This window comes from Schistocerca serialis, chromosome 1 (assembly GCF_023864345.2).
Source record: "Schistocerca serialis cubense isolate TAMUIC-IGC-003099 chromosome 1, iqSchSeri2.2, whole genome shotgun sequence".
In the NCBI taxonomy this organism is placed as follows: domain Eukaryota; kingdom Metazoa; phylum Arthropoda; class Insecta; order Orthoptera; family Acrididae; genus Schistocerca; species Schistocerca serialis.
The window spans coordinates 26,607,745-26,623,096 of record NC_064638.1 but is presented as its reverse complement, the minus strand read 5'-3'; the positions used below and the strand labels follow the sequence as shown (position 1 = coordinate 26,623,096).

Genomic DNA, 15,352 nt, shown 5'->3' with positions numbered 1-15,352 from the left:
CCCTTTCATGCCCATCGACTCTTATAACTGCTGTCTCATTTATGTTGTGAATAACCTTTTGGTCTTGTAGTTTATTCCTATGACCTTCAAAATTTGAATGAAGATAGTCCAGACAACATTATCATAAGTTTTCTCTAAATTCACAAATGTTATAAATATAGGTTTGCTTTTCTGTAGGGTCAGTATTGCCTCTCATATACCTACGTTTCTCCGGAGACCAAACTGATCTTCCCTGCGGTTCAATTTTTTTTCCATTAATTTGTAAATAATTTGTGTCAGTAGTGAGCAATCTTGACTTATTAAACCAATGATTTGATACTATTGACACTCACCAACAACTGTTTTCTTTGGAACTGGAATCACTATATTCCTTTTGAAGTCTGAGAATATTTCACCTGTCTCACACAAGTTGCACACCAGGTGGAATAGTTTCATTGTGATTGGCTCTCTCAAGGATATCAATAGTTGTAAGGAAATATCATCTACTCGAGGGGCCTTGTTTCAACTAGGTCTTTCAGTGCTGTCAAATTCTTATTGCAATATCATATCTTCCATCTCATCTTCATCTACTTCCTCTTTCGTTAGTGTAATATTGCCTTAAAATTCATTCCCATTGTATAGCCTCTCTATATATTCCTTAGTCATTTCAGCTTCCCCTTCTTTGCTTAGTACTGGATTTCCATCTGAGTTCTTGATATTTATATAGCTGTTTCCCTTCTCTCCATAGGCTTCTTTAATTTTCCTGTAAGTGGTTTCTACCTCTCCCCTTACCATACATGCTTCTGTAGTCTTGCATTATAGCCATTGGTATTTTGCACTTTCTGTCCGTCTCTATTTTTAGATGTATGTATTCCATTTTGCCTGCTTCATTTGTTGCATTTTTAGATGTACTCCTTTCATCAATTAAATTCAATATCCCCTGTGATATCTGAAGCTTTCTATTAGGCCATGTCTTTAGATTTGATCCAGTGCTATCTTCACTATTTCATCTCTCAAAAGTGTTAGTTTGTCTTCTACTCTAATCCTTTCCCCTATTCTAATCAGGTGTTGCCTAATGCTCCCTTTGCAACTCTAAACAGCCTCTGGTTCTTTGAACTTATCTATGCCCCATCTTCTTAATTTCCTACCTTTTGCATTTTTTTTTAGTTTTAATCTGTTTTCATAACCAATAAATTGTGGTCATAATCATCCACATCTGCCCTGGAAATGTCTGTGTCACCATTAAAAACTGATCTGAAACCTTCCAGTGTCTCCAAGTCTGTTCCATGTGTACAACATTGTTTCATGATTCTTAAACCAATTATTAGCAGTGATTAAATTATACTCTGTGCAAAATTCTGCCAGGCGGCATCCTCTTTCAGTCCTTTCTCACAGTCATGTTCTCCTGCTATTTTTCTTCATCTTTCTTTCCCTATCACCAGCTTCTAGTCACCCATCACAGTTAAATTTTTGTCTCCCTTAACTATATGAATAATTTCTTTTATCTCATCATACATTCTTTCAATCTCTTAATATGTGATGCTAGTTGTCATCTATGCTTAAACTACTGTGGCGGGTGTGGGCTTCATTTTTATCTTGGCTACAATAATGAATTCACTTTCCTCTTCATAATATCTACATTCTTATTTTCTTATTCACTGTTATATCTACTCCTCCATTACCCTGTTTGATTTTGTATTGCACTCACCTCACTGGAAGTTCAGTCCCTCCTGCCACTGAACTTCACTACTGCCCACTGTGTGTAACTTCAACCTATCCATTTTCCTTTTTTAAATTTTCTGACCTGCCTGCCCAATTAAAGTATTCACGATTCCACATTCCAACTGTAGAATCCCAGTTTTGTTTTCTTGATGGCATCATCATCCTGAGTAGTCACTGCCCAAAGATGCCACTGGGCACCACTTTAACCTTCAGAATATTTTGCCCAAGAGGATGCCATTTAACCATATAGCAGAGCTGTATGCCCTCCGAAAATGTAAGGAGTATAGTTTCCTTTCACTTTCAGCCATTCACAGTACCGGCACAGGAAGGCCACATTGACTGATGTTCCCAGATCAGTCATTGCTGTACTGAAAAGGCTGCTGCCCCTCTTCAGAATTCACATGTTTGTCAGGCCACTCCACAAATACCATCCATTGTGATTGCAACTATGGTTGAAGCACAAAGTCACCTTACAGTGGCAAGGTATCTGGTTCATGGGGGATATGAGGCTGAACATGTAATTGAAAAATGAATAAACTCAGTCAGGCAAATGGAATTCAACTCTCTCATGACTTTGACAGCTAGACAAGTGATATTCAGATCTAATCATAGGTTACTGGATTCAAATTATAAGCTACTAAATTCAGCTAACTCTAACTAACAGTACCAAAAATGCAGGGACAAAAAGTAGTCCATCAAGCAAGACCCATTAGAATAACTCAGACAGACATTGCATACATTACCACCAGTACCACCATCCCCTCAAGTCACATTTGTAATTATTCGACAAGAAGATTGTAAACTCTTCAAGAACTGCAAAATTTGCTATTAACACAATGACACTGATAAAGGGCCCAAACACATATGTACCAGACTCAATGAAGGGAATAATGGAACAGACTGACACATGGTTCACATCAAACAGGTTAATCATTAATCTTGCAGAAAGTAATGTTGTTCAAATTCCAAACAAATAAAAATGCCTCCAGGTACCAAAAGTAGAGATGAGGCTCATTGTACAATGTTCTTGGGTATCCAGTAATAAACATAGGTGACACCAGCATAATGGCAAGTTAGCCAAAAAAGTTCAGTTCTACCTGCCTCACACTGAGAAGTATCTCTCACTGTGTTGAACTGCATATAGGATTGCAAGCATACACTGATGAGCCAAAACATTGTAACCTTCTACTTGCAAGCAATTCGCCAGTGACTCCTTTCCACGGATTCAACAAGTACTCGATAGGTCTCCAGAGGTTTGTGGCACCAGTTGCCTATGCTCAGGCCACACATTTACAGTAATTTATGGATGGTCTTCATATGTGATGCTAGTTGTCATCTATGCTTAAACTACTGTGGTGGGTGTGGGCTTCATTTGAGGAAGATGTCAAGCATAAGGAGTTACAGATGGTCCTTATAATGTTCACGTATTCCACAGCTTGGTGTCTTTGATTACTACCGCAGGTTCCACGAAAGCCCAGGTGAATATTCCCATAACATATTACTGCCCCCACCGGCACGCGTTCGTGGCATGCTGTTTGTTTTGAGCAGCCTTTTGCCTGGATGACAGTATATCCGTACACAACCGTAGACCTGGTTTAACAATAAGTGGGATTCATCCAACTGGGTGATATGATTCCACCAATACATGGTCCAATATTGATGGTCCCGTGCCCACTGTAATCATAACTGACAGTGTCGATTGGTCAGCACGGGAGCAGGTTAGGAGTCCTCTGCTGCAGAGCACCACATTCCAACGGTATAATCCGAAACACTTGTGTCTGCACCGGCACTATAATCTATTGTCAGATCTACCACAGGTCATCACCTACCCAGCTCTAGAGAGTGGGCAAGCCTCTGATCCCTGTGTTCTGTGATGAGGTACGGATGGCCAGCTCCTTGTCAGCTACTCACGGTTTCAGCACTCTTCGACGACTTTCCGTAGACACTCGTGACAGTAGCACACGAACAGCTGACCAGCTTCGCCATTTCCGAGATGCCGGCACTGAGGCACAACAATCTGGCATTTGTCAAAGTCATTTAAGTCAGCAAACTTCCATATTTGCACTACTTATCATTTCTAGAATGATTCACTATTCATCCCTGCTGCACTCGTATACTTTTCTTACCACGTCAGGTGCCCTCAGTGCCACCGGGCAGCTTACGACATTGTGGTGGCCAGTGGTTGTAATGTATTGGCTCATCAGTGTACTTTGCATATAATTTTGTTCTTAGTTGGGGTCCACAACCTACATATGTTTTAAGAATGAAAATATGGTCCATGAAGGCTGTAATTTATGTATTGTCTGTGTTATTAGCTAATATTTTGAAGTGCCTTGGAATCAGTGCTGTCTACAAGTAGCAGTGATCTCGAGGTTCTCAAAAATGACTGACGGTTGAAATTAGGTAATAGCACAAACAATAGATAGAGTACAGCCTGCTTGGACCCTATCACAAGTTTCCAGTGGACATCAGGCTGGAAACTTAACATTCCCAGATGTTCAAAAATCAAGTAAGAGAATACTTTTTTGACCTTAGGCTCTCTACAATTTATCAGAATATTTCAGCCTGGGAGGGCAAATCCCATATTAACCTCACAGACCTCCCCTCTGCAAGCATACAGAGTGTATTACAACTACACTGACACAATTTCGGACCTTGTCCTATAGTGTATTCTGGTACAACAAACCTGTGGACTACGATGGATTGTTCCTGGGAAATAATGTAATTATGATTCATTCGTTTTGTTACTTGTTTATCTTTGCTTCCATGAAAATAGGCACACAACATGAAAAAGCCTGTATTATGCAATCACTAAAACGTACAATGCAAAACAGAGAGTGATGCGTCAGGCCTTACATGTAAAAGTACAGCTCAGCATTGCATTATTGTGCCACTCTTTCTTTTCATTCAGTGATACAAAACACGAAGTACATGTCGGCCAAATCTTTGCCAGTAAACTGATACTTACTGTTACGTATAACTGATAATGTACAACTGAGAGTACTGGAAAAATGTGCCCGAGATACAACCGAGCATTACTGATTATGAGTTTTATGACAGAGTAAAGTGAGCATTACTCTTGTCAACAGTATTATGAGTGAATGGAACAAGTTTGCTTCCAAACCAGCAGACTAAACAGACCAAACCAAAAATTTGACATTTGTGCTGTTGTGCTATACAGATACGAAGAAAAACTGGGGAAGAAATGAAAGTAAATGCAATTAGTCTGTAATGGTCCATCGTGGACAACAGGTCCCTCGCTCGTATGAAATACTCAAAAAATATCACTGTTCAACCTCCGAAATTGTATTGACAGAGTTAGGGTTCTCCATATACTGGCAGCAGGTAGTTGTTTGTGTTACTAGATGCTTAGTCTGAAGTATCTGATAAAGCGGCAGCAGAGTAGTAAAAGAGAAGGACCTGTGTCTTTTCTACTAATGTACATATATAAATTGATTCCCATCATTATGAGTGTGGGTAGAATAGCACCATTTATAATTTATTATCAGTTTACCTTACAGATGTAGCCCATCCGTAGTTGCTGCTTTTGCCTTTTAATGTATAATTTCACTCATTACATGTCCATGAAGTTTTTCCTGCATGATGAGGTTTACGAAGCACCTGTGAATGAATGAATGGATAATAATAACTTCACATTTGCTGTGTTGCCATTTAATTTCAAAGAATTCTTTAAGTATCTTTGTTATAATAGCGTAACTAAATAATGATAATATCACATTATTTCCGTATCGCTCGTCTTATTTTTGGTTTTCCAAAATACTGATGGTGAGTGCATGGATAATCTTTTTGGCATGACTGTGAGCAGTTCCTTCATCATACCATTACTGATCTCTTTGCTTATGACGCCCTTACCGCTGACTGCCACTAGGACACACAGTCATTGTCTGGGCAAGTAAAAGGGCAATTTCCTAATACCATTTGAATACATTAGCAGCTTACTAAACAACAAATAGTGATTCAGTGTGTCTGAACAAGCAAGAAAGAAAACTCAAAATAAAAGTGGGAGTATAGACAAATCTTCAGAGTGGTACAAATGGAAAGAAAGTGTAATGTATGCAAAAAGGAGAAAAAATTTAAATACATGAACAGAAAAAGGCAAATTGTATTGCACATTTGAAGGAGAGAATTGAGAATAATGAGAGAGAAGAGAGGAGACTATAGAATAATCTTTTGGTGGGTAACATTCCATTTATAATATACACAATTTGATGTCCATAACTTCCTCATACTGTTTCTCTCTTTAATGTCACCAAATTACTTCTGTTTTCATTGTTTTGAACAATAATTAAATTGTCATATGTTTGTGTATTACCTAGTATTGCAATATTTCCAATTGTAGATTTTTATCATGTTTATGCTCATAACTTGGTAACAAGGTCAACATGTGCTCTTCCCAGAAGGGAACTAAATGTATTTATTGTGCAAGACTGTTAGTTGGCAGTCTGAGTTTCTATAAAATATAGTAATGTTTATGACTTTTTAGTGGCATACGTATTTAGAACAGACCATAATGCTATCACTGTGTGATGAACTATTTATGAATGTATGTAGGTCAATCTCCTCTTAAAAGTTACCATGCAAAGCACTACTTCTATTTCAGTGTGTAGACAATACTAATACAGTAATAATCTCATGTTACAACATGAATGTAGTAAAGGATGCACTGCCCAAACATCTGTAAAGATGAAACAGCAAAGCTCTAAGAATGTGTGTCAAGTTTTTTATTATCAGTTTATTGGAAATGGATATCAAGAAACTTAAAGAAGATAAAAGTGTACTGAACACAACAAAATCACAGCATGGAAGTTGGACTTTGTTGGAGGATTAGATGGAAATAAAGTTCTAAAGACACAAACAGATAATACAGGGTATAGCAAACTGTGAAGAGAACATAAATGTAGTGCACAAAAATCACTTTCAAGCTCTTTCTATTACAGAATGTGATAGTGTTGTTAACAGTTCGAGTACACCGCATGGAAAACAAAACAACTTTGTGAGCGAGGTAGAATATGGAATACTTCAACTGCAGTTAAGTGCGAAAGTGCTCTCAAAAAATTTGCCACTGATAAGCTGTTCACCTAAGACATTATTGACCTATGTTAACAAAGAAGACAAAATAAATAATGCCAAACATGACATCACGCACAGCAGAGGTAGGCAGAAAATCAGTAGGCTCCCAACAGCAAGTACACGTAAAATTGAATTATATGCAGAGAGCCAAGGGCGAAGTATAGCCACTTAATTCTGGCAGGCTAGCAGTCATAATTTCAATTTCATAATAAAGCCAGGAGTGAAATTCAGTGCTGCTACACCAATGAGCCAGGAAAAAATTTTCTCATTGAGCAAAAATGACTTCTCCATCTGCCTGGCAGTGTGAAACAATGTTGCAAGGAATGGAGGGGAAAAAAATCTCTTAATCTCATTAAAAAGAAAATTGTTTGAGCTGAGAGGAACAAACATTATTGTTTTTTCAGTGACACATCATTACAAATTGAGGTAAGGGTCCTGCATAAACAAAGAAATTGAAAGTGCGAATACAGAGATCCAAAATATTCACAGGCAGTTTGTAAATGTAACAATTGTGAACATAATCAATTTGGGGAAAAGATTCCACACAGCACATGGCTTTCATCAAAGTAAACTTGGGAGAAACATAGTAACAAAAATTTTAGATGTAGTAAATAAAATCTGAAATGTGCAGTGTGATGATACAGGAATCGTACCTCTCATGGACAAGAAGTGTGTGTTACCTGGAGACTCAAATGGTAAATCTGCTGGCAGTGAAGCTACACACCTCCAAGACAAATGTGAAATTTTGTTAACGCAAGTGAACATCCCAAATGCAAGCAACTCACAGAACAGCACAGTAGTTGTGGAAGAGCAAACACCAGGAATGAGTGAAACAGCAGCAACATTATCATCAGAAGCAGTAGCAGCAGCAGCAACAGCAACAGTTGCAGTGACAGAAATAACAACAACTGGAGCAGTAGTACAGCACAGCCTAAGGAGGAGCCAAAGGCAAAATACGTCTGTGTCATTCAATGATGATTTTTTATGGTTTCAAGCCAAGAAGGAAATAAAAATGTGGTAAATCAGCCAGATAACTCACAGTTAAGTCACAGTAACATCTTATTTCTAAACAACCAGGGTCTTGAAAGTAAAGTTGAAGTACTGGAGCAGTCATTGCCACAAAATAAGTATTCTTTCCTGTGTTTATCTGAACATTGGCGTAAACCAGGACAAATAGAATAGTATGTACCAAAAGGTTATAAACATGGAAAAAGTTTTTGCAGTACGGTAATAGTGCTACTGTTATCTTTGTTTCAATTGAAATGAGTTTGGAGCACTAGATCTTAGTTGGGTATGTGTAGAGCAACACTTTGAAATCACTGGAATCATATCTGATGTCATGAAACTTACGTTAGTGTGTATTTACCATTTCCCTAACAGATGAAAAAACTTACTTAGATAATTTAGACAGTATACTCTGCCACATAACAAAGTGGAAACGTTAAGTAACTATAATAGGTCTTCACGTATGCTTCTCAATTAATGGTTGACCCCTTTGGCAACACACCTGTGAGAATGAACCCACCACTGTGCTGAAAGACTGTCATCGTGACTTTGTCAACAGAGGGAGCTGCTTTGAATTTCTCCTTTTTTAGTGATTCTGAGTGGTGCCACTCCAGTGACTGCCATTTTGTTTTGAGCTCAAAGTGATGCATACCTGTAACAATCAGTGACAGGAAGGCCTCTCTGCAGGCCTCAAACTGCTCCATTTGTCGATGTGAAATGCATTTTCATTGAAACTTGTGGTATGTTGTGAGCATTTGTGAAGCCATCAGGGGCAAGTGTCTTTGAATATCCGAGTGCCTCAGTCATTGCACATGCACTTCCAATGTTCATCGATAGCTGTAGACCCAAATTTCAAGTTGTGATGCATCTGTGTGATTCATCATGTCAGGGGCAATGGCTGTGGCAGGACGTCTGGAACGTGACCAACCATGGACCTCAGTTTCTGTGCTTCCTGACACAATAACTTTCTTTGTCCATCATCCGACTGCATCATTACCATACACTGCACACAAATGTTTACAGGTGTTCGCCACAGTTTTTTTTTTCCTGCAACGGAGGTTCAGTTACAACACAGTGCTTGTAAGAGTGCTTTGCATAGACGTCACTTTGCATAGACGTCATTTGAATGCTTCACTACGGCACTGTCATCTGTCAGAACTGTTTGAAACGATGCATGTGTACAGAAGAAACATTGAATTTGAAGGCATCTTGTAAATTATCCGATCTTGTGTTTTGCGTTTGATGGTCTCATAATCTATTGCCTTGAATCACACTCCTGCTATTAGTGAGCTAGATTGACATTGGTTAAAGAATGTACACTACACTGCATCACTGCCTGTAGTGACCTTCCTTTTTACACTACATCACCGTTTCTAGTGAACTCCCTGTTTACACTGCATCAATTGCTTCACATTTACTGAAACACAGTTTCACTTCTATGATGAGCAGATTTTAACTGTCAGGAGTCTCAATTTTTAAACCAGTTCAGTAAGCTATTGTCATTAATAAAGTGTGCTACATTTCATTGGTAGCAGATTAGGTCAGTGATGCATGAGAATGATACACATATATATCCCGCTTACTCACTGTCTCATAAATACGTGACGGTAATATAATGTTTGATACCAACAGACTAAGTACACATTGTTGCTACTTCACCGTATACTTTTTGTTAACTGATTGAGGATTGACTGATGAAGGCAAACAACATAGAGGTATCAATAATGTAGCTGTTAGGCATGAAATGAGGGAAGTACTGTTCTTAATAACTACTTACTGACACACACAAGAATAATAATCAAAATTTGTTGTTATATTTTGATTTATAACAGAGAAGAGAGCAAAATCAGATGATCTGATGGTCAAACAAATTTTGCTAATGGAAGTAGACATTTTTGGGATGAGAAAAATCTGAGCAACAAAACTGTGGTACTGGATTTTCAAAATAACCATTACTTAATATTCAGATATTCCGAAACATAACTTTGATTAGGAATAATTTTTTAAATAGAATTATTCAGGAATAAAGGAGACAACTCACCGAAAGGCAGAAGCACTGTGTCTCAATTGGTACACAAACAAAAAGGTACAGAGCTTTACTAGCTTTTGGGATAAATTTCCATTTTCAAACTCGTAGGAAATACCTGCACACAAACACATGCACACGCCGGTCTCCCTACATTGTGCTTAGTTGACTGCCAGCTCATTCCTGGCCCAAGTTGAGTGTACTGAGGTGAGGTAGGGGTGCAGGGTGGGGTGGGGTGAGGGATGAAGAGAGTCAGGAGGCAGGGAGGGGATTGGGGGGAAGCGTCTAGCAGCTCATGGGAGACTGAGGAGCCATCTGTGGGCTAGCTAGCTGTGTAGGTAGAGGAGGCAGGTGGCAGACAGCTGGGCACACAGTTTCACAGATTAGGGGGTGAGATAGCAGCACACAACTAGTTGACATGAATTGGGCAGGGGTACCGGGACAGGGATGGTGTGTGTGTGTGTGTGTGTGTGTGTGTGTGTGTGTGTGTGTGTGTGTACACAACTAGTTGACATGAATTGGGCAGGGGTACCGGGACAGGGATGGTGTGTGTGTACACACACACACACACACACACACACACACACACACACACACACACACACACAGTTTGGTGGTGGCCATTCATTCTAGTTAACAGCTGGTTGGTTGTCACACCAATGTAAAACACTGTGCATTGGTAGCAGCAGAGCTGGTATGTAACATGGCTGCTTTCACAGGTGGCTCAGCCTCTGATGGGGTAGGATAAGCCTGTGACGGGACTGGAGTAGGTGGTGCTGGGTTGGTGGATTGGACATGTCTTACATCTGGGCCTTCCACAAGGGTGTGATCCCTGTAGCAGGGGGTTAGGGGTGAGAGTGGCATAGAGATGGACTAGGATGTTTTGAAGTTTGTATAGACAGCAGAACACCACTTTGAGAGGGGATGGAAATGTGTTGGGTAGGCTGTCCCTCATTTCAGGGCATGATGATAGATAATCAAAGCCAGGCAGGTTGCACTTATTTGTGGTTAGTTCTTGGGATGGACGTGAGGATCAGGTGTGTGTTGCCAAAAATAAGGTGGACCACCCAGTGCTACAACATGGAGCAGATCCCAACATGCGATGTTTTAAATGCTGTTTCATAACCTTTGCCACCTGGATCCTCCCCACCACCACCAACGTTTTTGAGCTGCATCGATGGGAGCTATCCTTACAGCATATCCTTCACTCCCATAACCTCCCTGGCCTAAACATAAGGTAACTCTCTACCCCTCACCCTCCACCCACTGTGAAATCGTGTGCCCAGCCATCTGCCACCTGCCCCCTCTCTCTGTACCCCTAGCCAGCCCACAGATGGCTCCCCACTCTCCCATGAGCTGCTACATGCTTTCCCCCAACCCCCTCTCTGCCTCCTTCCTCTCTCCATCCCTCATCCCACCCCACCATGCATCCCCACCTCACCCAAGTACACTCACTGTGGGACAGGAAAGAACTGGCAGTTGACTGAGCACAATGTAGGGAGACAGGCATGTGCATGTGAGTGAACTTGTGTTTGTGTGCATGTTTTTCCTACAAGCTTGAAACAGGAAATTTATTCTGAAAGCTACCAAAGCTCTGTACCTTTTGTTTGTGTACCTATCGACAACACGGAGCTTCCGCCTTTCAGTGATTTCTCTCCTTTATTCCTAAATATTTTGTAATTCTCAACTAGAATTTTCCATATATTATTTGGAAATAGTATGATTTTCACAAAAGATGCTTATGGAGAAGAAGGGAATGAGGGCTTTAAGATGAAGTATATCAATTTATAAACAAACTGGTATTTGCTCACTAAAAAACTGAACCCTATGTGTTCCTTATGAATCTTGGATTATGGATATCTCCCTATAAAAATTACTTCCAGTCAAGTTAACTAGATTGTAGTAATCTGTAACAGGCAGATGACACAGTGAGCAGTAGAACTTTACAAATTCCTGCTTGAATAAGAACATAGCTAATTTCTGCAAATGTCATATATATGCCTTTCATAGAACTACACCACAAAAGGAAAACAAATTTTATGTTGATGTCAGGGGTGGTAGGCTACAAGGACAAGGAGGCTGGTTTTATCTTGCTCTGTTACAAACTAAAAGTATGTTGGGTGTCACATCCCATCAGTGATGAAATCGTACTCTGATTACGCAGGGATAGGAATAGAAATGTGCTGTGTTGACAGGGCTCCTCCTTAGAAAAGATAGTAGTGCCAACAAGGACCAAGAGCAAGCCTAAAGCCCCAAACTTTGATGACTAGTATTGTGGAAGTATAAATATTCCTGTGACATATTTGATGAGTAGTACAGTACTGTGCAGAATGGCCGAAGCACAAGTAAATAAATAAAAATTAATTTTATTAGCTGTTTTTGATTTGTGTATAATAAAAGTGCTGTAGATGAAATTGATGGGTATAGTTGTTACAACTGTTTTGATAACAGTAACTTGGTAAACTGAAGGAAAGTGCATCAATTTGACGTCTACAAGTTTATTAGGACCCAGATGCCCAAGGTATGCCCCATGGTTGAGTGAAGAAATTTGTATAGGAAATTGTTTAACATTTTCTATGTTGATATATTCAATGCACTTTGTAGGTGATCTTTCTGCATTCTTTAAAACCATCTCACTTTATACAGTCTTTGAAGCAGGGGGCTCCACTGGAAAAAAAAAAAAAAAAAATTAATGTCAGTTCCTTATGATGTTACTAAGTGGAGAAAACAAATGTTAATCAAAAATGTGACTAATAATTTAACAATTTAAAATATGGCAATACAAAAACAGTTTTAGTACATAGGAAACATAGCTGCAGTGCCACTATTTTTGTGATCTAAATAATGCAGTGTCTCTTTCTCCCTTTTCTGACCAAAAAAATTCAAATCATTTCAGTAAAACTATGTTCTTAATTTAGTAAATTTGCCATTTGTACATGTTTTTTATTGTTTCAGGTGAAGCTTTACTAAGTCCACTAGTAATGTGTGGGCCTCACGGTCTGAAGTTCCAAGTCCCTGTCGAACTTCGCCTTCCCCACTGGGCATCGTCTGACCCGTCAGACCCGTGGAGTTTTGCTCTTAAATCAGGTGAATCTGGAGAGCATTCGTGTCAACCCAAAGACTGGCAGAGTGTTGCACTGGACAGTAACAACACTGCAAAACACATAGGACCCAACAGTGTGTCTGTTCTTGTAGACCATTTCTAGAATATAGCAGAGTTACAAAGTGTTTGTTTAGTGACTGAATGGAAATTCAAAAATGAGTTAGATAGTGACTATGATGATACAATGACTATGTTAGAGAAAATGCACATGGAATTCTTTGTTTTGTTCTTACGGGATACCTACATGCAACAGTAAGATTTCAGGAAGAAAAATCCCAGTACTGAGTCAAGCCATAAAAAGCTATGCTTCAGTGGGGTCAGTTGCAACACCTCAGTTTTTTACATTTATGTCTATTATTTTATGCAATGTTACCATTGGGGATGAGGCTGAATCCAGCAGGATTTATATTTTGTGCTAGCAAACGCAAGTGCAGAGGAAAGTCTTTCATTAATTTTTTGTTAAATTTTGCAATTACATATCATATAATTCTTGTATGTAACTAAACTGCCTCATCTCCTTTCCATATTATCTCTGTAGTTGAATTTAAGTGTATATAACTATAAATTATCCTAATTAAAAAAAGTCATTGATTTTTCATGCCATATGCCTTGTATTGGCACCCAGTCACAAATATTATTTTCCTGTGTATAATAACGAAAATGTGTAGTTTACCAAATGTTAGCACAGTGTATTGAATATAAATACTGAAAACAAAACCTGATTTTTCTATCGAAGTAGCTAAAATAAAGTCAAAGAAATATGTGTATGTATATATTGATTTATTTAATACATTCAGTTAACTATTATAAATAGGTTTAACATGGAGTGTGGAACAATTAGCAGGCATTTAAAAAAGGTATTGCTCTATAAAAGTGAACATGAATTTTAAAGAAGAATGAAGGTGGTTATATTGGAGGGTAGTGAATTAAATGGAGTAAATCTAAAACTGGATATGAATTGTGCCAAGCTTTAGTGGAATAGGAAGACAAGAAAAAATGCCTAGAATGGTTTATTTATAAAGACTACAATAAACTGAAAGGAAACTAAGATGCTGGCAAGCCAAGCAGAAAATTATGGCTGCAATGCACAATAAATTTCCTAATAAATTTCCTTAAGCTCTGATGCAGTTAGCTGATGTGGTGAACGTGTATGCTCTGCTTCGATGAAGGTAATGAAGTTATACAAATTTTTTATTTTTATTTTTAATTGTATATAGGCCATCTAAGGACCACATTCCAATTTCAATTCTTTGTCTTTTCTCTTCTGCCAGTATGTTTTCATCTGTTCACTGTGTTTCTTCTTTCTGTCTTCAGATTATTTTGAACCAGTCTTTTTAGCTACCCTGCCTTGGATTCATTACATTTTCCTGAAGGGCTTCTCTGTTGTTAATATCTTCTGTGTTTTTATATTGTTTCTTTGTAAAACCTTCATTAAGCATTAACCCAGCTTCTTGTGGACTTTTTACCCCACAAATATTTGTAAACCATTTGGTTAATGTACTGTCTCGCAATCAAAATAAATTTCCAAATAACATGAGTCCTCTTTTTCTCATTGTGCTTGAAATATTTTTTATATTTTGGTATATTTCAACATTCCTTTGTAATTTCCAACCTTATGCTGTGTTTCCTTATAAGTCACCTTTATAGTACTTCTAAATTATAGCTTAGCACCAGACATTTGCTTGCATTTAGGCATTCTGGCTTCACTACTGTGCTGTAATGCCTTATTTTTGCATTTTTGGATAGGCACTTTTTACTGTAAAGGTCTTTGGTGATGCCCTATGCTCTCCCCGTTTTATGCAACCTTTCCTCTGTTGCAGATTTTCCCAAAGCATTTTCTGATATTTGAATTTTTTTACACTCTCTATTTGTCTAATATTTGATTTCAGTAATTCTGGAGCCTCCTTAAGTTTGTTACAAGTTTTGATTTTTCTGCAGAAATTCTTAAGCCAGTTCTGCTGGCTGTTTCTTCCAGGAGACTTATTTGTGCAGTAGCAGATGCCACATTTTCGGAAAGTGAAATTGCATTTATAGATGATTTTGCTACAATCTATTTTCTTTCCTCTTCCTGAAGGTGAGATGTTGAATTCAATAAGTTTTTTGTTCCAAATTCTCACTGTTTTGTCTAACATACTATTTAAAAAGAATTTGGGATAAGCCATCACTTTGCTGTGCATCTGTTTTTATATTGAAAAGCTGTGAAATTTCTCCCATAAATTTTACTTTTCAGACTGTATCTGTAAGTGTTTCATAGATTAGGTTTGCCAATTTAGACTTCATGCTAAATTTTTGAATTATTTTATCTATAACTTCTCTGTCGACTGAAACAAAAGCCTTTTTGAAATCCACAAACATAACTACAATGTCCTTTGAATTAAGTAATCTGTGGTGAATTTCTGACTTGGTTTTGGGAAGGGAAGGTCATG

At 38.4% G+C, this 15,352-nt stretch overlaps 1 protein-coding gene across 6 annotated transcripts in view; it reads left to right on the top strand.

Annotated features, from left to right (window-relative positions):
* Window positions 1-13,697, top strand: part of LOC126461015 (tight junction protein ZO-1) — a 724,130-nt gene extending 710,433 nt beyond the window's left edge. For 5 of the 6 annotated variants that reach the window (XM_050095967.1, XM_050095964.1, XM_050095966.1 and 2 more), the window contains one exon: window positions 12,779-13,697. In XM_050095967.1, coding sequence (XP_049951924.1) covers window positions 12,779-13,029 — 251 coding nt within the window. In that variant the 3' untranslated portion in view covers window positions 13,030-13,697. The remainder of the gene's footprint in view (window positions 1-12,778) is intronic. The other variant, XM_050095965.1, reaches the window with a different exon arrangement.
* The last annotated feature ends 1,655 nt before the right edge of the window (window positions 13,698-15,352 follow it).